This window comes from Procambarus clarkii, chromosome 54 (genome assembly GCF_040958095.1).
Source record: "Procambarus clarkii isolate CNS0578487 chromosome 54, FALCON_Pclarkii_2.0, whole genome shotgun sequence".
NCBI classification, from domain to species: domain Eukaryota; kingdom Metazoa; phylum Arthropoda; class Malacostraca; order Decapoda; family Cambaridae; genus Procambarus; species Procambarus clarkii.
The window spans coordinates 17000197-17027379 of NC_091203.1; the positions used below are offsets into that span (position 1 = coordinate 17000197).

General features: G+C 46.9%; 1 protein-coding gene across 2 annotated transcripts; it reads right to left on the reverse strand.

Moving 5' to 3' along the window:
- Positions 1-3356: 3356 nt before the first annotated feature.
- Positions 3357-15589, reverse strand: LOC138352551 (uncharacterized). Of its 2 annotated transcripts, none has more exons than XM_069305040.1 (5): positions 15489-15589; positions 4126-4167; positions 3964-4047; positions 3590-3883; positions 3357-3511 (listed from the first exon to the last, which is right to left on the reverse strand). In XM_069305040.1, the coding sequence occupies exons 2-5, from the start codon at positions 4165-4167 to the stop codon at positions 3398-3400; spliced, it is 534 nt and encodes a 177-aa protein (XP_069161141.1). In that variant the 5' UTR covers positions 15489-15589; the 3' UTR covers positions 3357-3397. The 2 variants fall into 2 exon arrangements, with proteins under 2 accessions (XP_069161141.1, XP_069161142.1); XM_069305041.1 differs by having other exon boundaries at positions 15398-15509.
- Between the last annotated feature and the right edge of the window lie 11594 nt (positions 15590-27183).

The following is a 27183-nucleotide window of genomic DNA, read 5'->3' on the forward strand; positions in this document are numbered from 1 at the left end:
AATTAAATATTGTTGAAAGATGGCGAACATCTTAGAAAGTAGGTCAGCCTGGGGAGGGACAAGCATCTGGTGATGAGGTAAAGTGCATCATGGGCATCGATGTCTTCAATCCTCTCGTTCATCCTCTTCAGGTCAGTGATCTTCTTACCAAGGACCTTGTCGATGGAATTCCTCCCAAGAGGAGCACCTAGGAGTGTGCTGTCCTCAGGGTTGGCTGTATGAATGTCAGGCAAAACGACCTTTATTTGCTCTATTATGTGCTGGTTGGTGGAGGTTATTTCGCACTTGGAAGGGTTCAGGGTGAGGCCTAGGTTTGCTCCTTGCTCCTGAATTATTCTTATGTCGTCCAAGAGTGAGGCTGGGGAGCCAGCTAGAGTACCATCGTCCAAAAACCAAATGTTGAGCTCACTGGACAGGTTATCGGTGACTTCCTTGATGACTAGGCAGAAAAGAAAAGGAGCAAGGGGGTCACCCTGTTGGACACCTTGTGATTGAATATCATGTTCCCCAAAAAGCAGAGTTAGATTCTTGTTGTAGCATGAGTTTACAACCGGGTAGAGGGAAGGAAAAAGAAGATGAACCGCACTGAGTACTGCATCCCTTCTAACCAGATTGAATGTATTTTTGAAGTCCAGCTTTATCAGGGCTTTTTCCATCCGTAATGTTGGCAATGTAGGTTCTAGCTGCAAGAGCCGCTGCCTCACACCCTTGGGGAATGCCAAACCCAAGCTGTTTTGGCTTCAGCATGTCGGCTGCTGCCTGACTAACTGCTCTAGCAGCAGCCTTAGCGACGAGACGCCGGAGTGAATTGCCCACAGCTATCGGTCTGATTCCTCCATCTTTTTTCCTCGGGGCACAGAGGTTAGCGCCAAAAAAGAGAGGCCGTATGGACTCTAGTATGTTGCCAGCTAGACATGTGTTGGCGAATCTAGTTTGTTCCACCAGGAGGCCCTGTGCAATGTCTCCCAGTGCAGGGTTGAGCATTTGTTTGATGTGGTTGGGTCTTAGTCCTGTGAACTCGCCTGCTGATCCTGGTGGGAAGGATAAAGCTGCTTTATGCACCATGGATTCGAGCACACACAGGGGTTCTGCTGTGGTGGTACCAACTAGGGGGAAGACTGTCATCACGAGGAGCTCTGGGTGGGTGTTTTTCCCTCAGGGATTGTGCTGTATCGGCATCCCTGGTGGCAACTGTCTTCACTGGTGATGATTCTGATTGCCCCTATTGTGTTGCCTTCTATTTTCTTGCCGACTGTTGCTCTGATTTTGGATGCCTCGGTTCTGCTGTTGATACCTTTCCTGCGGTGGGTGTTTTTGGCACGGGTGTGGAGGGGTGCCTGGTTGTCCTCTCTAGGAAAACTATTTATAGCCATAATGACTGAGGAAGCTAGTGATTTCTCTCCTTGCAGGGACAGCTAGGCATATGTTTCCAAACAGAAGGTTGCGCTATGCTTGGATGGTTCCGGGAGAGTCATTGACCTTTTTCAAGAGGCTGGATAGTTTGGCTGCTGCCTGGGGCCAGGCAGCTTTGGGGGATGTGCTGGAAGGTTCCAACCTATGTTGCTTTGATGGCTTCTAGTAGATTCTCAGTCGAAATGAAGCTGTTGGAGATGTTTTCCCCGACTGCTGGAGTGGGGCCTTGATTGATACTCTCTTTGGGAGGGCGCCACATACCCGGACAATCGGTTCCGTTGTGAGCATGCTTGCGCACATGTCAGTTACGCTCGAGTCTCCACACCTTGTCGCACACTTGGCATGTGCCGAACCTGTCGTCGCTTAATTGCTCCTTTTGGCTTAGAGAAGCCGGGCTGTCAGTCGTAATCTGCGACATCGGCGGGCGCTGGGAGGGCGCTGGGCGGGCTCTGGGCAGGCGCTGGGTGGAAAATGATAGTTTAAATGTTGGCAAGATAGTTGCCAAGGCTGCAATCAATAAAGAAGATTGAACAGAATCTTTTTACCAAATAGGTCCCTCGAGTTATTAAACGAGCTCTTTGACGAGCTTGAAGAAAACATTGCAAACTGGAAGTAAACTGGTAAAATACCCGTAATCCTTGTACTGTATCCGTATTTCGCTTTAGTAGATAAATGACTTGGGTTAAAAAGCATGTAGTGTATTGTATAGACAAACATCTTCTATTTGACCATGCAATATCTCCACTGGACAGTTGTGTATTAGTGAAAAGAGCTACCATCAAGGCATGATTAAATGTATATTCCTATTGAAATCGAACTAGCCGACAATTATACTGCATTTAGCTTAGATTTGTTCATCGGACCTAAGTATTTCATCAAGACCTTTTGAGCCCTTATCGTTTTTTGCACTACTGCTCACCTAGAGCATGGAGTCAGTAAACAAATTAGACGCCTTGCAGCAATAATAAAAATCATGTGACAAGTAGTCTGCACTGGCAAGCTCCAGATGCATTAAAGATATCTTCAATAATATTTATATATTTAATAAAATAAATGCAAACTTCCAGGAGCCTCATGCCAGTGCGTGTTAATGATCTAATAACTGGGCAATCAATGATGTGTTTGAGATTGTGACCTGGTTCCTGCCTAGTGTTACCCCCTGGAGTGCTCAGGATGGCGAGATCAGTCGCCTGTACCCAAAGGTAACTATCCTAACATGATCTTGGCAAAGATCAGTCTGGTGGAAGTTTTGTGCCGCCCATCAACATTTGTTCCCATCCGAAACAGCCTTTTATAATATACTTACAGGCCATAAGAGTAATTTGTTGGACCCGAATATTCGGACCAACAATGTCTTTACAATATACGGGTGATACCCAGGTTAATTTAACCGTATTTGCAGCCTAATATGCGTGTGACAATGCAATTATGGGGGTTATAAGAGTATGCAAAATATTCATTACTCTTTAATCTCGTGTGCAACGAGTCTACACCTGTGGATAAAATAAAAATTGGTAACGTGACTTTGTATTTCTGCCCGTGTCGAAAACTTTTCGATACTGTGCCCAAGTCAGTTCGTCCAACACGTCACCTGGGCTACCCAGAACGTTCACTGGTAGATTCTTTTTATAAAGACCTATAGCAGGCAGCTGAAATAAGTTTTTAATGCAATTTCATTGTTAAACACTTCCGCTATGCAAGGGGGTAGTTTATATACTAACAAGCATATTTAGAAAAAAGTCACAGGCCTACTAATGAAATATAAAACAAGATAGCGTTTTCACCATAAATAGTTCCTTCTTGCGTAGAGACCCGTGTAACCAGGGAGCATTCCGTAGTAAAAGTCTTCAGCGCAACTATGGTATACAAAAAACTGCTCAAGATTTCTTTCCATTGTTGCACGATAAATATTAGATCATTAAAATTTTAAATAAAATTGATCGTTTTATCAAGTTTTTATTTCAGGCAGGACAAGTACAATAAATTAAGCATAGTATCTGGCGGTGGTGGAAGTAACTGTAGTAGTTACTATTTGGGTGATGGTAGTTACTATATCCTGCACGAGTTCTTGTGTAGATACCACAGGGACCGTCTGGATCTGCAAAATACAAACATTATTGACGTTTGTGTAATAAAGTTAATGAACACTTCCACAAGTTCAAGACTACATAGTTACCTCATGAGTGACAGCCACGTGGGTGATGGTCTGCCAGTATTTAACAGTATCTGTTGTGGTAACAAACTGACTGTAGATGGAGACCATTGTGCTCACTGGGTAGACCCCCACTGTAGCCGTCACTAACACTACCGGTGTGGAGGTGACCCTTATCACAGAGGTCACCGTCTGTGGCTGCTGGGGAACAAACTCCCATTGGGTGGTTGTCTGGGTGACTGTCAGGGTGATCGCTGTCTGGTCAGTAACCCAGACGTCAGAGGTTGTAGTCTCCCGCAGAGTGTGGGTCAGGGTAGTCTGCAATATTATACACCATTACCAATTAGTGAAGTATAAATAACAGGTTGGTTGAGAAGGGTAGTACCACGGTTACCAACCTCAGTGGTGACGGTGGAGGTTGTGGGGGTGACGACTGGCAGGGGCGCGTGGGTGCCGTAAGGTTGGTACGCCTGACCCTGGATCTGTTAGAGTGCAATTTTTAGCTTCTTTCAAAATTGCGTTTAATATTTGCAAGAGTATAGTGTAAAAATGGTAATTACCTGGGCGATACAACCGAGGAAGAGTAGAGCAAATATCGCCATCTGTATGGAAGAAAAGGCAGTGTGTAATTAGAAGTCAGAAGAGTTATTAGCTACCACGATCAAAGAATTATCAAAAGGCACCAAACCGGGAAGGCTATGCAGCACCATCAAATGTGCAGAATAATCAGAAGGTGCTAAATATCACAAAGGATGCCAATTCGAGAACTGAAACGCACAAGGCGAACAACATCAAAAGTTTTAGATTCGCCAGGAACTCTAATACAGGGACAAGCGACCGCGAGGGATGGTCAGAATGTAAGATACGCTCGTCCTGGAAGCCAAGGCATTCAATAAGGACATGCATAACCATAAGAGGGACAATACAATTTGGACAACAAGGAGCAGAGTAGTGCCCCATTAAACAGCCGTGAGCTAAGTGCCTATGGCCAATACACAACCTCGCAGAGTCGTTTTCCCACCACCAGTCATGGTGGTAGGATGATCCTGCCAACGTTAAGGATGGAGGAATGAATAACTGGCTTAAAGTCTAAATAAGGAATACCTTTATGGGAGATGGGACCAGAGCAGACAGCTTCCCTGGCTGCAGCCAGGGAAGCTGCACACAAGCGACCGCACGCTCAAGCAACACCAATATGGCTGGGAACCCAGCGAAACCCATCCTACTTAAATTTACTGTGTATAAGAAACAGCCAATGCTGAATCTGTACGACCACTGGATGGACAGGATTAAAGGATCCAAGAGCCATGAGGGCACTGCCAGAGTCAACAACAATCACAAAGGAAGATTGACAATGACAAAGCCAGACTCTAAAAGCAGAGAGAATAGCATAAAGTTCTGCAGTGAAGATGCTAGTCTCCGGAGGTAGGCGACACAAGTGTGGTCAGGAAAACAGTAGCCAACACCGTCTGCAGACTTAGACCCATCGCTGAAAATGGAAATAGAGTGGGAGTGGGAAGAAGCGTGTTCAATGAAAAGGTGTTCGAGAACTGCAGGAGGGGTAAAAAGAGCTTTAGTAATACGGGCAAGGGATAAACAAAATTTAGGAAGGGGGACCCTCCAAAGGGAAAGGACAGAACAATACGAGGAGAAGCATCGGTAATACGAATCTAAAGAGAATCTTTTAAGACAACCGGACAGAAAGAGGCAGTGAAGAGGAACAGGAGCTACAGGAGGGATAAGAGTCAAAGAACGACAGAGGCGAGGGTAAGAATGTTGCAAGGACCACACATGATATCGAAGACAAGTGATCACAGCGGTTCTGAAGAGATAGGAATCCATTTTCAATATACAAGCTGGGGGCGGGAGTCTAACGAAAGGCACCAGAGCAGAGGTACAAACCATTTTGGTGCAAAGCATCATGGCTGAAAATTAAAAGAGGCAGAAGAGTAAGCAGGGTAACCATAATTAGTTTTGACAGTACGAGAAAGGAATGTAAAGAGCGTTCGCCTATCTGCTCCAGAAGTATGGCACAAAACCCTTTAGGATGTTAAGGGCCTTAGAGCATTCAACTCGGGTAAAAGTTATGGGTTGACCAAGACAATCGAGTTTCAAAGATTAACCCCAAAAGCTTAACGGAATTCCTGTACACAAAGAGGCGAATGATCACCCCCGACAACAGAGGGCAAGTTCGTCGACTGAGCCGAGAAGACGCAAGAAGGAAGAGGAAAGACCACTGAAGGCAAGTATAAAAAAAAAAAAAATTATAGTGCTCAGAACACTAACTTGGGGCACACCCTTGCATTGCCAAAAAAGAGGAAGAGAATGGCCCCAAGCCTCACTAAAGGCACGACCAGAGAGGAAGCTTTGGAGGAAGAGAGGAAGATTACCACGAAGGACAAGAGAACGAAGTTGGGAGAGAATATGATAAGACACCGTCTGGACATAAGCCTTTTCCAGGTCTAAAAATACGGCAACAACGGAGGTCATCGCAGCAAAACCAGAATTAATATAGAGCAACTTCACCAGGAATCTGTTGTGCCGAGGCATTTACGAAAAAACAAATTGAGAAGGGGAGGTGGTATAGTGTTCCAAGAACCACATCAAATTAACGATAACCATACGTTCAAAGAGAGTTTGCAGACAATTCTAGAGGGCAATAGGTCAGAAGTCCTGAGGGCATATCCCAAGAAACCCTGGTTTCCGCACAGAGAGGACATCGTCAGTCTTCGGACTGACGACGACTCCTAGACCCGGTTATACAGACTCATACCTAGACGTGCACAAAGGGAGTTTGCAAAGCATTTAATGAATGCCATCAGAGCCCGCTGCCGTAGAACCACAGAGGGCCAGGGCAGATAGAAGTTCAGAGAGAATGTATCGTTATAGGGAAGGCTGAGATGGGTACGGAAATCTAAAGGATGAGATTCAAGAACAGGATTAAGAAGGAAGGACGAAGACGAGAACCAGAGCCAACATGAAAAGTGGGAACCCAGTTCGGCCGCAACCTGCACCGGGTCCAACACAGGAGTACCACGGAGGTGAAGAACCGGCTAGACATAGGGAACGAAGTTGCCCACTATCTTGTGGATGTGCTTCAAGATCTGCAACAGGTGATTTTCGGACATAATGGTGGCAACACAAGACTGCCAACACTTAACCGTACAGATGGTCCACTGCACTCCTTCCGAAATAAAAGAATCTGCCGGCGGCAGTGTCCAAGCTGAACGGTTACAGCAGACAGCCCGAGCACATTCGACATTCCACTAAGGAACGCACTTCTGCGTGTCCCTAGAGGTAGAATGAGGAATACAGTGTCCGACCATAACTAGAAATCTTCACAACCCGAAGCGGCAGACGGTGACAGCCGCGAGGGGATCTAGTGAAAACTTCCACCTGGAGAACAGAATGACCTTGGTCCTCGAGGATGTCTAATAGCCTCATGGCAGTCATATCTCTAACACCAGTTGCAGCATGATGCGGGAGGAGAACAGTGTCAACACTAGCACTTAACAGTTTTATGGAGATCCAAAGAGTAGTCTTCATCGCAGGACAATGCGGCTAAGCGGGTAGCTGTATCCTGAGAAGCAGTGAAGACATTTGTACCAAAACCGGTGGGGTTAATTTAACAGGCATCAACCTAATCAACAAAGTTTTTATAGAGGGAGAAATCTTGAGGAGGTGCAGAACCCAACTGGAGGCATCATTATTTAGCCCCATGAAGTAGGACCAAACAACGGTGGTATGCATTAGTATGAGAAGGGATCGTGCGAGTGCGACCGCGGTGAGGACGGCGTCGAGAACCTCCAAGTGTTGGAAGGTGTAGTTATATTGAGAGACCAAGCCGGGCCAGGGGACGGGGTAGATACCAGAGGGGGCTTAGGGATGAAACCAACCACAGGAGGGAAGGAAGCATAGGCATCAGGAGGAGCAGCAAGGTCAGGTCTCACAGTGTAGGATGGGTTACAGAGCCCTGTCTTTAAACAGGGCTCTACTCGGGGGGGCTTGGTCGCCCACCCCACGAGCCCGAGAAGTCATAAACGGAACAGTAGTCATCGGCATGAAAACAAGAATGAAGACTTTTCACCAATGTCCCCTCCCCTCCCCACCATGGAATCAATTAGATGATAAGACACCACAAGAGATATTTTGCCGGTGCCTCCTAGGGGTGCGTCGTGAGTATACCGTTCACAAACGCCACCTTAAGAACCGTCAGTCCGTAGAGATTGGGGGTTCAGTGATGAAGAAGGATCGATAATAAGCGTGACCCCTTGCTTCTGACATTGTGGTACTGATAGTTGTACGGGTGAGAGTATGCCTCTTCAAAACACCTGGCGTCAAAACATAAAAAGATCCAAAAGAATAATCAAGACTGGCAAAAGGCCGGCAGGAAGTGAATTGGAAAGAATAGGAGGGAGGGGTGGGGGGGGGGGGGGGGGGGAAGGGAAGAAGAAATTAAACTAGGAAAAGTAAAAGCAAGTAATTATCAATAGAAGGCACCAAACCGGGAAGGCTATGTAGCACCATCAAATGTGCGGGATAATCAGAAGGCGCTAAATATCACCAAGAATGCCAATACGAGAACAAAAACGCACAAGGTGAACGATATCAAAAGTCTCAGAGTCGCCAAGAATTCTATTAAGGGACAAGCGACCGCGGGGAACAGATGGAAAACAAGACATACGCTCGTCCTGGAAGTCAGGACATTCAACATGGATATGTATGACCGTAAAAGGGACAATGCAATTTGGACAATAAGGAGCAGGGCGGCGCTTCATTAAGTGACCGCGAGGTAAACGGGTATGGCCAATACGTATCCTAGCCAGAGTCGTTTCCCCACTGTCGGTTACGGTGGCAGGAGGAAGGCCACTGGGACACATGACTCTTAAGAGTACGCAGTTTATTACCAAGAACAGAAGACCAACAATGCTGCCAACGGGCAAGGATGGAGGCATGAATAACTGGGTAAAAGTCTGAATAAGAAACACCTTTGTGGGAGATGGGACAAGTGCGAATAGCGTCCTTAGCGGCAGTATCCGCACGCTCATTTAAAGAGACACCAACATGGCTGGGAATCCAGCAAAATGCAACCGACTTAAATTTACTGGAGACAAGAAACGGCCAATGTTTAATCTATGACCACAGGGTGGACTGGATTAAAGGACCCTAAAGCCATGAGGGCAATACGCGAGTCAACTACTACCATGAAGGAGGACTGCCCCCGGGAAAGCATGAGACGAAGAGCATAGAGAATAGCATAGAGTTCTGCTGTGAAGATGCTAGCCTCCGGAGGAAGGCGACACATAAGTGTGGTCAGGAAAAACAACCGAGTAGCCCACACCGTCAGCAGACTTTGACCCGTCGGTGAAGATGGGAACGGAGTGAGAGTGAGAAGAAAAGTGCTCAAGAGGAGTTCAGAACTGTACGAGTGGTAAAAGCTTTAGTGATGCGGGTTAGAGAAGTACAAAATTTGGGAAGGGGGGGACCCTCCACGGGGGCAAGGAGGGAACAATACGAAGAGAAACATTAGCAAGATGAACCGAAAGAGAATCTTGTTAGCGAGACAAACGGACAGAAAGAGGAAGGTGGTGAAGAGGAACAGGAACTATAGGAGGGGTAAAAGTCATAGCACGATAGAGGCGAGAGTGAGGATGCTGTAAGGATCGCACTAGATAACGAAGACCGTAGTGATCACGGCGATCCTGGAGAGAAAGTCAGTGTCAGCGTACAAACTGAGGGTAGGAGTGGAACAAGAAGTACCAGAGCCGAGGCGCAACCCAGTATGGTGCAAAGGATCAAGATGGCGAAGAGTAAAAGGAGAAGCAGAAGAGTATGCAGGGCAGCCATAATCAAGCTTAGACAGGACGAGAGAGGAATGCAAATAGAGGAGCGTGCGCCTATCCGCTCCCCAAGAAGTATGGGACAAAACCTTTAAGTAGGCTTAAGTAGGTAAGTAGCCTTAAGAGGTTAAGGGCCTTAGAGCATTCCACACGGAGGTAAGAGACATGGGGGCGACCGAGACAAACTAGTGTCAAAGAATAACCCCAAAAGCTTCGCGGAATCTTTGTACTCGAGGGGATGACCATAAAGTGACAGAGGGACGAAGAACGATCCGCTTCCGAGTAAAAATCGTGGCACAAGTCTTAGTAGTAGAGAACTTGAAGCCACGATTAGTGGCCCAAGATGACACGGCATCAATCGCAATTTGAAGCCGCCATTGAAGGAGAGGCGAATCATCACCTCGACAGCAAAGGGCAAGATCATCAACATAGAGAACGGAGAAGACACCTGAAGGAAGAGAGGAAAGAAGACCATTGAGGGCAACCAGAAAAAGTAATGCTCAGAACACTAGCCTGGGGCACACCTTCGTATTAACGAAAAAGAGGCAGAGAGAGTGGCATCAAGCCTGACTCGAAAGGTACGAGGAGAGAGAAAGCTTTGAAGGAAGAGGGAGATTACCACGAAAGCCAAAAGAACGAAGTTGGGACTGAATATGGCATCTCCAAGTCGTGTCATAGGCCTTTTCCAGGTCAAAAAGGACAGCAACAACTGAGGTCTTCGCAGAAAAAGCAGTACGAATATAGACCTCCAAGTTCACCAGGATATCAGTCGTGCTGCGGCACTTGCGAAAATCAAATTGAGAAGGAGAGAAGTGGTGATGGTGTTCCAAGAACCATATCAGACGGACATTGACCATACGCTCAAACAGCTTGCAAACAACTCTTTAGAGCAAAAGTCCTTAGGGGACGTACCGAGAGACCCTGGTTTCCGAATAGGGAGTACAATGGCATAGAGCCAGTCCTCAGGGATGGACGACTGCCAGACCTGGTTACACAGATTCAGTAAATACTGAAACGTGCACCGAGGGAGATGGCGAAGCATCTCATAATGAACGTCATCCGAGCCTGCTGCCGTAGATCCACAGAGGGCCAGGGCAGACTGAAGTTCAGAAAGAGAAAGGATCGTTATAGGGAAGGCAGAGACGAGTGTGGAAATCTAAAGGAGAAGATTCAAGAACAGGCTTACGAAAAAGGAAGGATTGAGGAAGACGAGAACCAGAGCTAGCAAAAGAAAAGTGGGAACCCAGTTCGGCCGCGACCTGCACTGGATCCCCCACAAGAGTCTAACGGAGGTGGAGAACCGGCGAGACATCTGGAACGAACTTGCCCACAATCTTGCGGATCTTCTTACAAATCTGCGGTAGAAGAGTATCTGACGTAATGGTGGAGACACAAGATTTCCAACTCTCGTTTAGCAGTACGGATGGTCCTACGGGCCACCGCACTTGCCTTCCGAAACAGAATGAAAGAAACAGCCGTCTGCCGGCGGTGGGTTTTTTTCCAGGCTACATGCTTACAGCCGACAGCCCGAGCACAGTCCGCATTCCACTAGGGAACACATTTCCGTGTGACCCGGGAGGAAGAGCGAGGGATAGAGCCGAGGGCAGCGTTGAAGACAGTGTCAAAAAAGGAGGAGGGCGCGAGGAAGAGGCAGAGAGGAGAGGTCAGAGAGAGTAGCACGGAAGGTGAATAGACACCAGTCAGCCTTGGCAAACTGCCACCGAGGGAAGGAAAGGTGAGGGTGGAAAGAGAAAAAGGAAACGAGGATGGGGAAATGATCACTTGTGGAGGTCATCAAGAACCTACCACCCGAAATCGAAGTAGAGGGAAGACGAGCAGAGAAAGATCAAGACAGGAAAGGGTACGAGTTAGAGAGTACACGAGTGGGCTCACCAGAATTCAGAAGAGATAGAGATGAAGCGAGGACGAACGGTTCGAGAAGACAGCCTCGGGGGTTTGTCAGAACATCACCCTAGAGGGAATGTAGACAGTTGAAATCACCCAAAAGGAGCACCGGCTGTGGCAAGGAATCCAGGAGGTGCTTAAGATCAGGAAGGGAAAGAGGGACATTTGGAGGGAGATAAATTGAACAAACTGTATACCATTTACTTACAAAAACACGAGCAGCAGAGCAATGGATAGGGGACGGAAGAAGTAGGGAGACGAAGGGAATATCAGAACGAATTAAGAGAGCAAGAGAGTTATGGGCCCCAGCAAGAGCCGAGGGGGGGGGGGGGAAGGATGAAAGGAATAACCACGAAAGTGACCAGGACGAGCACCAAGCATGGGTTCCTGGAGACAAACACAAAGTGGCATAAACCGTGTAATGAGAAGTTGGAGTTCATGGAAGTTGGCATAAAATCCACGAATATTCCACTGAAGAATAGACATTATCAAAGAGAAGGGACAGCAACAGAGAACAAGAAATAAAGGTAAAGAGGAACACAGTGTATTAAAGAATCTCAGGAGCAGGGTCTAGAATAGGAGCAGGGTCGGCAAAAATCAGGGTTAGGGATCATGGGTAAACTTAGTAAGGAGAGAGGGAAGGGAGCGAGAGAACAGACCAGAGGCGGACTGACGGGGTCCGGAGGATGAGGAGACAACAGAGGGGCAGGCAAGGACAGTTTGAGGAGGGGGGGGGGGGCAGAAAGCAGGGAGTGCACCTCAGGAAGGGCAGCAACAGACAGGGAATCGGGGGCGGAAGAAACCTCCATATCAGAGACAGGGGGTTCAACTACGGAAATGGGAGGGGGGATGTAGTGACAGTCGGAGGGAGGGGGTGAGGAAGAAAGCGAAACCACCTTACCCGCCAGAGAGGAAGAAGGAGAGGATCCAGGCTTACGTTTCTGACCGAGACAGGCGTTCCAGTAACAACGTACCGGGCGACAGACTATGGTCTCAGCAGGAGAAGAGGAACGAGAGCAAACACGAAGGTCGCTGGGAGGATGATGGATATCAGCCTGGACCGACAGGTGGTGTGGCGGGTCAAGAGACTGGGGGGGGGGAGGGACGGGAAGAAAGAGTGGGGGGGAGATGGGGAAGACAAAGGAGACATGGCGGACTGGGTAGGAAATCCCAGATGGAGAACCGGGAGGGAGACCATCTGGGACAGGAGGTAAAGGAATAGGGGAGGCGGTGGTGGCCAGGTTTAAGGCCTGGAATGGTTGCGAGACTGAGGAAGACGGGAAGGACGAGGAAAGGTAGAACGCAACACGCGAGCTAAGGAGACGCCCGCGAAAGGGGCGAGACGATGACCTTTTGGTCTCGCTTCAGGAAAAAGACAGACGATCACGGTACTTCAAGTTCAGGACGGCTTCGAGTTTGTAGTGCATACAAACTACATTCCCCTCGCTCTCTACGTTGGGTACTACGCGTGAGAAGGTAGCGTGGGCTTCACCGCAATTGAGGCAGCGAGCCTGGAGAGAACCGCACTCTGACTTAGAATGACTATCGTCCCCACACAAGGGGCACAGATACACAGTACTGGTGCATTTGAGGACACCGTGCCCGAACTTCCAACACTTATTGCATAGTCTAAGAGAGGGAATATACTCTTGAACGGAGCATCTGGCACAAGCAAGAATAACAGAGGGCGGAAGGGCCCTACTATCAAAGATGATTTTTATAACTAGAAGGGGCTGACGGCGATGACCACGAGGGGGTCGAGTAAACGTGTCCACCTGGAGGACAGAATGGCCTTGGGCTTCTAGGATATGTTTAATATCCTCCTGGCAATCTTTGAGGTCCCGAACACCAGTTGATACATGATGTGGGACGACAGTGCCAACACTGGCATTTAACCGAACGTTCTTGGAGACCCAGACAGGGGTCTCGCCAATGCAGGACAAAGCGGCTAAGCGAGTAGCTGCATCCTGAGAAGGAGCAGCGACGACATGCGTACTGTAACTGGTAGAGTTAAAAGTAAAAGGCATGTACTTTATCAACAAGGCGTTTATGGAGGGAGAAGTCGTCAGGAGGAGTAGAATCCAGATGGTGGAGATCAAAGTATTTAGCTCGCGTAGCGGGACCAAACAAGACGTCGAAAGTACCATTACGGGAAGGGATCGTGCGAGTGCAGCCGTGGTGGAAACGGCGGCGAAAACCCCCAGAGGTCACTGGGGTAAAAGGCGCAGTAGTCACAATGAGAGACGAAGCTGCGCCAGGGGACGAGGTAGTCACCACTGGGGGCCTGGGGCTCGACCCAACCACAGAAGGGAGGGGAGCCGAGGGGAGGCGTCAGAGGTTAAAGGAGGAGCAAGGTTGGGGCCTAATGCAGTGGAGGCTAGAGAGCCCGGTCTTCCAACACGGACGGACTCTGGGGCTTTGTCGCCCACCGAACGAGCCTGAGAAGGTAAAGCAGAAACAGTTAAAACAGTATTTTTCATCGCTACGAAAAGTAATATTCATTCACGAATGTGCCCCCACACCAATCATAGAGCCACAATTAGATGCAGGACACCCAACAAGAAGCTATCGCCGATCATGCCGGGGCCTCCCAGGGGTGCGTCGTGAGTATGTGCCCCACAAACGCCACCTTAAGAACCGACAGTCCGTCGAGATCAGGTTCAGTGACGAAAGGGGGAGTGACAATAAAAAATACCCCTCGCTCTACGTTGGGTACTACAGTTCTACGGGTGCAAGAGTAAGCCTCCCCGAGCACCCGGAAGTCAAAATAGAAGACGTCCAAAGGAATAACCAAAACAAACAAAAGGTCGGCAGGAAACGGTAAGCAGATAGGAGAAGAGGGGGGAGAAAAACAAAACAGAAGGAAAAGGTGTTCAGCACAATTGGAGAGGACAGCAGCAGGAGTACAAGGCTTCAAAAGGATGAGACCGACCCATGGAGCATCACCCTCCGGCAGCCGCCTACCAAGCCCCCCTCACGACAACGGGCTGGATGGGGAGGGAGTACCATGATCAGAGCATTCAGATATACTCTGAAATCTAAACAGAACTGAAGTTACTGCACCGAATATTTCCTCACTAGTTCAAACAATGCAAGACTAAGAATTTGTGAAAATTTTATGGGAACTTACGGTTTATGAAGCCGGTCAATATATTAAAGATTCTTGGGAAGGAGGAAGTACAGTCCTTAAAGTGAAGATTATCCAAATTTAAAAATTAGATTCGATAATAACCGATAGGGTAGGAAGTTCAACTAACTATTTCTGGCAGTTTCGTCAGAAGTCTATTCATACTAGTAAATATTTGGGATATTTAAATCAAATAGCAATGTTAAAAAGAGTAATCAGCTTCAGCCTTTAATCGTTTGAATTAAATTATTCAAATGGTAGAAAGTTAGTTAATTGTTAATACAAAGCGAGAAAAAGTTAAAAATTAGTCAAGTTGAATACTATGTGCTTCAGGGCGTTTATATTATACTCTATGATCCGCAAATTTTGCTCAAGTTATGAACGTGCAGTAATATAGTTACGAGAAACTGCCAATTAAAATCTGTTTAATAGACATTAAGATGCCCGTCTTATTAGGTCCTCATTGGAGGTTATAGGTAACCAAAATGAATTTCAGCAGATCTAATCAAATTATTTTCTTAAGACTATGGAAAATTTAAGTATATAGGCAGTAGTTTAGTAAAGAATGCAGAATATCTTGGCAGAAATTATAAATATTTAGTCTGCTATTGGAGTAGAGACTTTGCATTAAAGTTTAAGGTTACATTTCTTTAACAACTAACTGCGATGCAAACTATTTTAAATCCATAGTTCTACGTTTTGCACAAGTGATTGAATTTTAGGAATTTGTGAAAAGAAAGCATGTTACTAGGGTTAAAGCAAGTTACAAAATAAACATTTGCTAGGCCTAGGCTCTTAACTGTTCAAGAAATTTACATTTTAAAAAATGCATTACATTTTAAGCACTTTAATTTTTACTATAGATTAGAATCACCAACCAAATACTTATAACAATCTACTATATTACCTTAATAAGTACATTAATAAAATATTACTAACTTAACAGCATAGAATCAGTACCTGTTAAGCAATTAATTCCAAGTAGGATTTCTATTTCAGTAAACAATATACTTAAATAATTGGCCAGATGTACAATTGATTTAAAACTAACCTTTAACAACACTTAAAATATGAGAGAAGGTACCACACAGACAACAGTGGACTGACTGTGGTTGAAGGCGGGCCGGGCACCTCGTTGACTCAACACCAAACACTTTAGGGAAAAGGTACACAGTTCCCCACAAAAGCTGCCAAGACCACCATGACAGCGCCATCTATTGACTGAACCGTCAGCTACGCTCCCAGTGGAACAAAATGGTGTGAAGACTCACGGAGACTCAATATTTATTTATTTTTATCATGTCCAATAATTCCTTACAATTCTATTTAATAATTATATTAAAATATTATTTTTTGCAGCCTTTTTATCGCTTTACTGATTAATAGCAAAATATTAATTTTGCTTTGAATATTACCTTAAGTCTTAGAATATTTAATTATGAGTAATAGTGATACAGTAGCCCAAAATGTATATATTTGCCATCTTTTTTTTATTAATACATGAGGTACATCTGCATTTGTGCAGCTACCCTAGACTATATGAAGTGGAGTACAGTGTGTCAACAAAGCTAACTACGTGATGCTAAAAAATCCCCATCACACAGGATGGTTAGTCATACCGAGGCATGTGATAGGCAGTCTGCACTGGCAGACTCCGGATGTATTTTGAGGATATCATCAGCACAAGAGTGAATAAGGTAGCAGTGGTAAAAAAAGTCCCCATCTTGCAGGATGGTTAGTCATACAGGGTCATATGTTTAGTAGCCTGCACTGGCAAATTTTGGGTGCAATATGAGGATATCCTCAAGAATACGAGAGTGAATAAAGTAATTGCAAAGCTCCACGTACCTCATACCAACTGGTCTCAAAGGTCTAATAACTGGGCATTCGGTGATGTAGTGTGGGTTATCATGCCGCAGTTCCTGCTCACAGAGTTTGCACGTGGAGTGCTCAGGATTGGGAGATCCATCACCTATAGCCACCTGCCACAGGTAACGGTAACCCAACCTGATCCTTGCAACCACTGTATCGCACAGTCTGGTGGATGTTTTGTGCTGCACATAGATATAGGTTTCAGATCTGAACAAATCATAGCTTTTAATACTAGTACTTTCAGGTCGTTGGGAGTCAGTAATTTCTTTCCTATCAGACCTGAGTGTTTGAACCAATACAGTTTTGACAGTAGAGATGGGGATACCTAGATCTAATTCAACTTCATCGTTGTTGCACGCTAATTTGGCTGCAATGTCTGTCTCATTATGATGGGTTATATTTATGTGTGAAGGTATCCATATAAAAGGGATTCGAGACCCTTTACTCTGTGCAGCAATTAGATCATTTATAATTGGTAGTATGAGGTCCTTGCTGTCGATCTTCCAGTAGAAATTTTCGATTGCTTGAAGAGCAGACTTTGAATCACAAAATATTATTCCTCCTCCAATGTTTTTTTTATTGTACTGGTAGCTAGTTATGATGCTGCTAGTTCTGCTTGTGTGGAGGTCATCCAGTTGTTTAACCTGACACTGACAGTCTTTGTGCAAATATTATTTCTATAAAACCTGCATGCTGCTGCAGTTCGTTCCGAGGCCTCCACTCACATATTGAGATATAACACCGTGGGCCTAAATTCACATATTCACCACACTAGGTCTACACTCACATTTTGAGAAAGAGCATTGTAGGCCTCAAAGCCTATATTTACAGCCGTATGCCTACTTGTCTACACTATTACAGTTGACACTCCTCTCCCTCAGATCTGGAAGAAAATCAGTTTGTGGGGGGTACGTTTGTTCCAGATATCACGCCAGTCCTTCACTTCCGTCGTCCTGTTGTGGCTGCTCCGGTGTCGGTTGCATCCGAACTGGGTTTATACTTTTCGATTGTTAGCTCCGGTTCTCATTTTCCTCGCTCTTTTCTTGCTCGCAAGCCCCTTCTTGAATCTTGTCCTTAGATTTTCGCACGCATCTCCAGCTCTCCTAAAATGACTTTTTTCACTCTCTCGGAGTCACACATGACTCCAGTCTGCCTTGGCCCTCTGCGGTTCTACGGCAGCGGGCTCAGATGACATAACTTATGGGATGCTTCGCCATCTTTCTCTATGTACATTTTACTATTTACACAATATTTATAACCGTATATATGAGTCGTCGTCAGTCTCCACGCACTGGCTTGAGGTAGTTCTTCCTGTTTGAAAACCAGGTTCTCTTGTTGAAGCACGACTGTTGTCCTCGTGAACTTGAAGGTCAATTCCTACTGCCTTTGCTGCTAAAACCTCTGTTGTTGCTGCTGCCCTTTTTGACCTGGAAAAGGCATATGACACCACCTGGAGATACCATTTTCTGTCCCAACTCCGTCCTGTTCGCCTTCGTGGTAATCTCCCTCTGTCCTACAAAACTTCCTCTCTAGCCGTTCCTTTAGAGTGAGGCTTAGTACCACTCTCTCTGCCTTTTTTCGGCAATACTAAGGTGTACCCCATGGTAATGTTCTTAGCAGTACTCTTATTCCTGGTAGCACTCAGTGGTCTTCTTGCTTCCCTTCCTTCTGGAGTTTTCTCAGCTCTATGTTGACGATCTTACCCTCTGCTGTCGCGGTGAAGACTCACTTTTCCTACAACGACAATTTCAATTTGTGATTGATGCCGTGTCGTCCTAGGCCATCAATCATGGCTTCAAGTTTTATACAACTAAGACTTGTTCTATGACTTTTACTCAAAAGCAGGTCATTCTTCGCCCCCCATTGTCGCTCTATGGCATTCCTCTTCGGTATAAATATTCTGCAAAATTTTTGGGATTAATCTTCAACTCTCGTTTGTCCTAGTCGTCCCATATTTCTTACCTCCGAGTTCAATGCATTAAGGCCATCAATTTACTTAAGGTATTGTTTCATACTTCCTGGGGCGCTGATGGACACACACTCCTCTTTTTATATTCCTCTCTCGTGCTGTCGAAACTCGATTATGTCTGTTCCACTTACTCGTCTGCCTCTCCTTCCACTCATCGTTGTCTTGATGCTCTGCACCATACTGGGTTACGCCTCAGCTCAGGTACCTTTTGTTCGTCCCTTACCCTGAGTCTTTCGTCCTGTCTCTACAGGATCGTCGTGTTCGCTATTGTCTTCGCTATACACCCTCACTCTCGCTTACGTCGTGCCTTCATCGATAACCCTCCTGTAGGCGCTGTTCACTTTCACTATCTTCCTTTCTTGCCCAGTTGTCTTGCTTGCCCAACCGAACCTAACTGCAGGATTTCTCCAGGCACAAATAGTAAATACACACACAAAACAAACAAAACACATGTGTTTTTCTGCTGTTAATCAAACCCTTAGTGCGTATACAAGATAAGATCAGTGAGTAGGAAAGTATAGCTAAGAGCCGCAGAAGCCCAGCTGTGGGAGCGTTCTCTGCGACCTCACAGTCCGGAGATCAAGCCCTGAGTCAGTCATTGTTAGCTCCTTTTTTGTCTCACATTAGTTATTTAAAATTTTATTTTGTTCTTGTTTCTTTTTCCATACGGATTGAAAATATATATTTTTACGTTTTGCATGCAAGATTCTTTCTCTGTTCCTGTTGCCAATATTTCTTGAACCTTTTCTTCACACTCCCACTAAGTTTACCGACGGTGTAGGCTATTCTGTTGTATTTCTTGAACAGACCTATATGAGGTAAGGTAAGGTAATTATCAAAAGAAGGCACCAAACCGGGAAGGCTATGTAGCACCATCAAAGTGCGAAATAATCAGAGGGCGCTAAATATCACCAAGAATGCCAATACGAGAACAAAAACGCATAAGGCGAACGATATCAAAAGTATCCGATTCACCTAGAATTCTATCGAGGGACAAGTGACCGCGAGGGACGGTCGGAAAGCAAGACACACGCTCGTCCTGGAAGTCAGGACATTCAACAAGTATATGCACAACTGTAAGAGGGACAACGCAATTCGGACAATAAGGAGCAGGGCGGCGCTCCATTAAGTGACCGTGGGTTAAGCAGGTATGACCAACCCGCAGCCGTGCCAAAGCAGTTTCCCACCGCCGGTTACGGTGGTAGGAGGAAGGCCACGGGGACACACTACGTTTGAGAGTACGCAGCTTGTTACCAACCACAGAGGACCAACAACTCTGCCAACGGGCAAGAATGGAAGAATGAATAACAGGATAAAAGTCGGAATAAGGAATACTTTTACGGTAGATTGGACAAGAACAGGATAGCTTCCTTAGCGGCAGCATCCGCACGCTCATTGAAAGAAACACCAATATGTCTGGGAACCCAGCAAAACTCTACTGATTTAAATTTACTAGAAATAAGAAACAGCCAATGTTGAATCTCGATGACCACCGGATGGACAGGATTAAAGGACCCTAGAGCCATGAGGGCACTACGAGAATCAACTACAACTACAAAGGAGGAATGAAAATGAGACAGCAAGTGACGAAGAGCATAGAGAATAGCATAAAGTTCTGCCGTAAAGACGCTAGCCTCTGAAGGGAGGCGACACATATAAGTACGGTCAGGAAAAACAACAGAGTAGCCCACACCGTCCGCAGACTTAGACCCATCAGTGAAGATGGAAATAGAGTGGGAGTGCGAAGAAAAGTGCTCAAGGAAGAGGCTTTTCAGAATAGTAGGAGGGGTAATACAAGTCAAGGACGTACAAAACTTGGGAAGGGGGGACTCTCCACGGAGGTAAGGAAGGAACAATACGAGGAGAAACATTAGAAATATGAACAGAAAGAGAATCCTGTAAGCGAGATAACCGGACAGAAAGTGGGAGACAATGAAGAGGAACAGGCACCACAGGAGGAGGAAAAGTCAATGCACGACAGAGGCGAGAGGAAGGATGTTGGAAGACCGCGCAAGATAGCGAAGACAGTAGCGATCACAGCGGTCCTGAAGCGAGAGAAAGCCAGTGTCAACATACAAACTAAGGGCGAGAGTCGAACGAAGGCACCAGAGCTGAGACGCAACCCAGTATGGTGCAAAGCATCAAGACGGCGAAGAGTAGAAGGAGAAGCAGAAGAGTATGCAGGGCAGCCATAATCGAGTTTAGACAGGACGAGAGAGGAGTGCAAATAGAGGAACGTGCGACTATCCGCTCCCCAAGAAGTATGGGACAAAACCTTAAGGAGGTTAAGGGCCTTGGAGCATTCAACTCGGAGGTAAGAGATATGGGCTGACCAAGACAAACGAGTGTCAAAGACTAACCCCCAAAAGCTTCGCGGAATCCCTGTACACAATGGGATGACCATAAAGCGACAAAGAGGGACGAAGAACGACATGCTTCCGAGTAAAAGTCATAGCACAAGTCTTAGACGCAGAGAACTGGAAGCCATGATCGGTGGCCCAAGACGACACCGCATCAATCGCAAGTTGAAGCCGCTGTTGAAGGAGAGGGGAATCATCACCCTGACAGCAAAGGGTAAGATCATCAACATAGAGAGCAGAGAAGACGCCAGAAGGAAGAGAGGAAAGAAGACCGTTGAGGGCAACTAGAAAAAGAGTAGTGCTCAGAATACTACCCTGGGGTACACCCTCATACTGCTAAAAAGGGCAGAGAGAGCAGTACCAAGCCACACACGAAAGGAACGACGAGAGAGGAAGCTCCGGAGGAAGAGAGGGAGGTTCCCACGAAGGCCAAAAGAATGAAGTTGAGACAGAAACCTTGCGAAAACCAAATCGGGAAGGGAGAGGTGGTGATAGCTGTTCTAAGAAACCACATCAAACGAACGTTGACCATACGTTCAAAGAGCTTGCAGACACAACTCGTGAGGGCAATAGGGCGGAAGTCCTTGGGGGATGACCCGAGAGACCCTGGTTTCCGAACAGGGAGGACAACACCATCGAGCCAGTCTTCAGGGACTGACGACGACTCCCAGACCCGATTGTACAGACTCAGTAAATACTGAGACGTGCACGGATGGAGATGGCGAAGCATTTCATAATGAATGCCATCGGAGCCCGCTGCCATAGAACCACAAAGGGCTAGGGCAGATTGAAGTTCAGAGAGAGAGAAGGGATCATTATAGGGAAGGTGAAGATAAGTACAGAAATTAAAAGGACGAGATTCAAGGAGAGGCCTACGAAGAAGGAAGGATTGGGGGAGATGAGAACCAGAACTAACAGAGGAGAAATGGGAACCCAGTTCGGTCGCAACCTGCAACGGGTCCGCCACAAGAGTACCATGAAGGCGAAGGACCGGTGAGACACCGGGAACGAACTTACCCGCAGTCTTGCGGATACGCTTCCAGACTAGTGGAAGAGTAGTTTCGGACGTAACGGTGGAGACATAAGACTCCCAGCAAGCACGTTTAGCTGCACGGATGGTCCTATGGGCCACTGCACTCGCCTTCCGAAACAAAAGAAAAGACTCAACCGTCTGCCGGCGGCGATGTCTCTTCCAGGCTGCACGCTTACAGCGGACAGCCCGAGCACAGTCCATTCTCCACCAGGGAACGCACTTCCGCGTTCCCTGAGAGGAAGAGCGAGGAAGAGAGTGGAGGGCAGCGTCAAAGACAGTGTCATGAAAAAGAAGGAGGTCGCGAGGGAGAGGTAAAACGGAGAGGTCGGAAACAGTAGCACGGAGAGTAAAGAGGCGCCAGTCAGCCTCGGCAAACTGCCACCTAGGGAAGGAGAGAGGAGGGCGAAAGGAGAAAAAAGTGACAAGGATAGGAAAATGGTCACTGCCATGGAGGTCATCAAGGACTCGCCACCCGAAATCTAAGGCAAGGGATGACGAGCACAGAGAAAGATCGAGACAAGAAAGGGAGCGAGTCCGAGAGTCCAAATGAGTGGGCTCACCAGAATTAAGAAGGGAGAGGGAAGAAGAGAGGATGAAAGGTTCAAGGAGGCGACCCCGGGTGTTTGTCAGCACATCACCCCAAAGGGCATGACGACAATTGAAATCACCCAGCAGGAGCACAGGCTCCGGCAAGGAGTCTAGGAGGTATTTAAGATCGGGAAGAGAAAGTGGGACAGTGGGGGGTAGATAAATAGAACAAACCGTGTACCACCTACGCACAAAGATACGGGCGGCAGAACAGTGGAGAGGCGAGGAAAAAAGTAAAGGGACAAAGGGAACATCGGAACGAATCAAGAGAGCAGAAGAATTATGGACGGCGAGAGAAAAGAATAGCCACGGAAGCTACCAGGACGAGAACCAAGCATCGGCTCCTGGAGACAGACACAGAGGGGCGAAAACTGTGAAATGAGAAGTTGGAGGTCAAGGAAATTGGCGTAAAATTCACGGATGTTCCACTGGAGAAACGACATCAGCAAAGAGAGAGAGGAGAGCAACAGAGAGCAAAGAAGAAACAAAGGTGAAGAAGGAACACAGCTCGCTAAAAAAGGACAGAGTCAGGAACAGGGTCAGCGAAGTCAGGGTTAGCGGGCATGGGTAAACTGAGTAAAGAAGGAGGGCAAGAAGCAGGAGGACGGATCAAAGGTGGACGAGCAGGGTCTGGAGGAGAAGGAAGGGGAGGAAGGGGGGCATAAAGAGGGGAGCGCACCTCAGCAAGGGCAGTAACCGAGATGGAACCAGGGGCTAAAGAAACCCCCACAGTAGGAACAGGGGGCACCACCACCGAAGCAGGAGGGAAAGGAATGATAGAATCAGAGAGAGGGGGTGAAGAAGAAAGTGAAGCTTTCTTACCGACAGGGGAGGAGGAAGGACAGGAGCCCGGTTTCCGCTTCTGACTCAAAGATACAGGCGTCCCAGCAGCAACGTACTGGGCAACAGACTCCAGTGTCTTGATAGGAGAAGAAGATCGAGAGCGAGCAACACAACCATCAGGAGAGCGATGGACGTCGGCCCGCAAAGTCAGGCGGCATGGAGAGCCAGGAGACGGAGGAGAAGGACGGGAAGGAGGACTAGGAGAGGAAATAGAAGACACAGGAGACATAACAGACTGGGTAGAAAGAAGGGGAGCCCTAGACATAGAACCAGGAGGGGGACCCTTGGGAACAGAACGGAGGGAAACAGGGGAGGTGGTGGTGGGTGTGTCCGGGTCTAAGGCTCGGAAACGGTTGTGAGACTGAGGAAGGCGGGAAGGACGAGGTGAGGAAGAGCACCACGCGAGCATAGGAGACACCGGCGAAAGAGGGGAGACGATGAACTTGGCGCCGAGCCTCAGGAAAAGACAAACGGTCTCGGTGCTTCAAGCTGAGGACAGCCGCCTCAAGTTTGTAGCGAATACATGCACGGGAGAAAGTAGGGTGGGCCTCACCGCAATTGAGGCAGTGGGCCTGGGAAGAAGTGCGCTCTAACTTAGAGTGACCCTCACTTCCACACAGGGGACAGAGAGAGACAGGACTAGAGCATTTGAGGGTACCATGCCCACACCTCCAGCACTTACCGCAGAGCCTCGGAGAGGGAATATATTCCTGAACGGAGCATCTGACACCAGCAAGAATGACAGAGGGCGGAAGGGACCCACCATGAAAGGTAACTTTCACAACCCTAAGGGGCAGACGGCGATGACCACGAGGGGGACGAGTAAATGTATCCACCTGGAGTACAGAATGACCCTGAGCCTCAAGGATATGCTTGATATCCTCGTGGCAGTCCTTGAGATCCCTAACACCGGTCGCAACATGGTGCGGGAGGAGAACAGTGCCAACACTGGTATACAATCGGCCGTTCTTCGAGACCCGAACAGGGGTCTCGCCAAGGCAGGATATGGCGGCCAAGTGGGTGGCTGCATCCTGAGAAGGAGCAGCAACGACACGGGAACCAAGACGAGTGGGGTTGAAGGTGATAGAGGCATCCACGGAATCGACAAGATGCCTATGAAGGGAAAAATCATCAGGAGGAGTTGAATCCAAAGGTAGGAGGTCAAAGTATTTAGTCCACGTATCAGGACCAAACAAAACATGGAACGAAGTAGGATGGGAAGGGAGCATACGAGAGCGGCCATGGCGGGGACGGCGATGAGAACCCTTAGAGAGAGACGGGTCGAAAGGTGCAGTAGTCACAAAGGATGGAGCCGTGCAAGGGGATGAGACAGTCACCACAGCAGGCTTGGGGCTCGACCCAACCAGAGAGGAGGGAGGGGAGCAGGGAGGAAGAGTCCGGTCTGTGCCTAAACCGGGTCCCGTAGCGGGGGCTACAGATCCCGGTCTTCCAGGACGGTCCGACTCAGGGGCCTGGTCGCCCACCCCATGAGCCTGGGTAATAGAAGGCAAGTCGTTATCCATACAGCAAACCAAACAAAAGAGATGGGACCTGGAACCAAGGGATACCACCTACCAGGGCAGCCAGGGAGGCCGAGCGCGGGCCAGTGCAGGAAGGGTGTGTCGTCCCCAGCGGTGCTCCCCCTTTTCAACACGAGAGTCCTACTAATTCGTTCATTCTCCCACACTGGTGCTAAGACCCCAGTCCCCCTATCGCCCCAGCCTGGACACCCAACCATCCACTCAGGGCGGCCTCTCACAGGCGACCACTCCAGCGGGTGGTCCGATGGCTCACAAGGCCCCTACATGGTGCCCTTCAGCACGTACACCACCCAAAGAGGGGGCAGGAGAGGGGGCACAGGCAACCCACACTGGTCCCAGGGAGGTGTACGTGAGCCCCTCACCACGACAAGGAGGCACCACGGAGGGGACCTATATGAGACTACTGGAGACTAGTATTTTCACGGCAGAACTTTATGCAGTTTTGTATGATCACGGTCGTCGTAGGTGACTATCACAGTTCCTTCAAGGCTCTGGAGTAATTTAATCCTATCGATCTTGTGGAAGTCGAAATTCAACATTCGTTGTTTCTCCTCTCCAGCAGATTTAAGACAGTCGAGTTTGCAGTAGATCCCTGATTGACAGGCGAGACACCTGTAATCGCGCCAGATCTGATATAATAGGTGTTGTTATCAGATGTGTTAGGAACATGCTTAGTGAAAACGTAAGTGGGCTTATCAGTACTTAATCGCTAATTAAATGCGATTATCAGTGATGGGCATCTGTGTTTGTGTGGTGTAACCCTAATTGTGCTTACTTGGGGGGTCAAGCTTCAGTTCTTGGGCCCCGCCTCTCAGTGGATAAGTGTGCTTATCAGTACTTAATCGCTACTTAAATGAGATTATCAGTGATAGGCATCTGTGTTTGAGTGGTGTAACACTAATTGTGCTTACTTGGGGTCGAACTTCAGTTCTTGGGCCCGCCTCTCAGTGGAAGTGTGTGCGCGTATGCACGTAAGCGTGTGAGTGTAAGCTCACCTAGTTGTACTCACCTAGGTGTTTGAGGGGTGTAACCCTAATTGAGCTTACATGTGGGTTGAGCTTCAGTTCCTGGGCCTCACCTGTGTTTAAACATGTTTTGAACGTGTTTAAACATGTTTTGAACGTGTGTGTGTATTTACTATTTGTTAACCCTAATTGAGCTTATGTGGATCCAAACATGTTTAAATGTGTACTCACCTATTTGTACTCACTTATTTGTGCTTGCGGAGGGTTGAGCTCTGGCTCTTTGGGCCCCTCCTTTCAACTGTCAATCAACTGGAGCTTATGTGTGTGTTTACTATTTGTATTTGTTATTACATTTGTGTCTGTGCGTGGGTTGAGCTTTGGGTCTTTGGTCCCACCTCTAAACAGCTGGAAAGTAATTTGTGTGGTGTTATCAGAATCTTATTTGTCTCTGGGAGTTACATGGTTTCTTTCTCTCTTATTGGAGTTTATCGTTGTTTGACATCAGTTTTCAGGTATCATTAGTGAATGGAAAGTATTTGTGTGGCTTTATCAGTATAAGAATCTTATGTCTCTGGAAGCTGCCCAAGACTGAATCAAAGTCTACTTCTTTAACTGTGAGTGTGTGTGTGTGTGTGTGTGTATTTACTATTTGTATTGAGTGACTGTTTAACTTCCAATAAACGTAAATAGGGCAGGAAATAAAAAATTAAAATAGCTTCATATATAATATCACAAATATCCAGTATAAAAGCAACTTTCAAATGAAAAATACACAATTATCACAGCTCTTCTGCATGAGATTTATTATTTAGGGAAAATTTTATTGAAAAAATTGTCGCATTTCTTCCAAAGATCTGTAGTAAGTTCTTGTACTGCTGCTAGTTCATCATCATCACTGCTCTCTTCAGTTTCACTAGAAACCACCAGATCACTCTCATCTTCATCTTCTCTATCGTTTGTTGTATTTTGTTGTAAAGGTATGTCTGGGTGAGAGTAGGCTAAACTCTTATATTGATTGATGTAATACCTTTTATCATCAAACTCACTTAAACCACATTTAGTGTTTGATGTAGTGACCATTTGCCCATTAATATTTCTTATTTAAGAATATTGAAATGTATGAGGTGGGTCATTAGTGGTTAAAACATCTCTAAAGTGTTGGTGAGTTATGGTTTTTTGAATAGCGCGGGGTATGCCTTTGGCTGCAATAGAATATGTAGTGTCATCTTTTAAGATGCTTTACATCTTGGGTCGAAGAGCAACAACTTCGACGATGCAATGCTCTCCAACCTCGGATTTCAACAGACCTAATGCCCCCTTACAGGAATTATCAAACGAGGGATGATTCTTAGGAAAGTTGCTGATGTCAAGCCAACTACGTAGTGGTTCCTGGGCCATTTCCCGATATGTCCTCCACATGTTTCATATGGATTATGAAACTGTCTGTGTCACTCTAAAGCAAGTCCACGTTAGAATTGTAGGAATGTTTCAATATCTTGTGCCAAAAGTGGTATAAACTATATTTAGCTAGCTCTAATATCTGAAATCCCACGTAATTGGGATAATTAATTTTAA

What these genes read in the sequence shown, in the direction of transcription:
- LOC138352551 (XM_069305040.1), bottom strand. Translation starts at nt 4,167, where the DNA reads ATGGCGATATTTGCTCTACTCTTCCTCGGTTGTATCGCCCAG. An exon ending in CCTCCACCGTCACCACTGAG is followed by an intron (nt 3,884 to 3,963) that starts GTTGGTAACCGT and finishes ATAATATTGCAG; the next exon opens with ACTACCCTGACCCACACTCT. An exon ending in ACGTGGCTGTCACTCATGAG is followed by an intron (nt 3,512 to 3,589) that starts GTAACTATGTAG and finishes TGTATTTTGCAG; the next exon opens with ATCCAGACGGTCCCTGTGGT.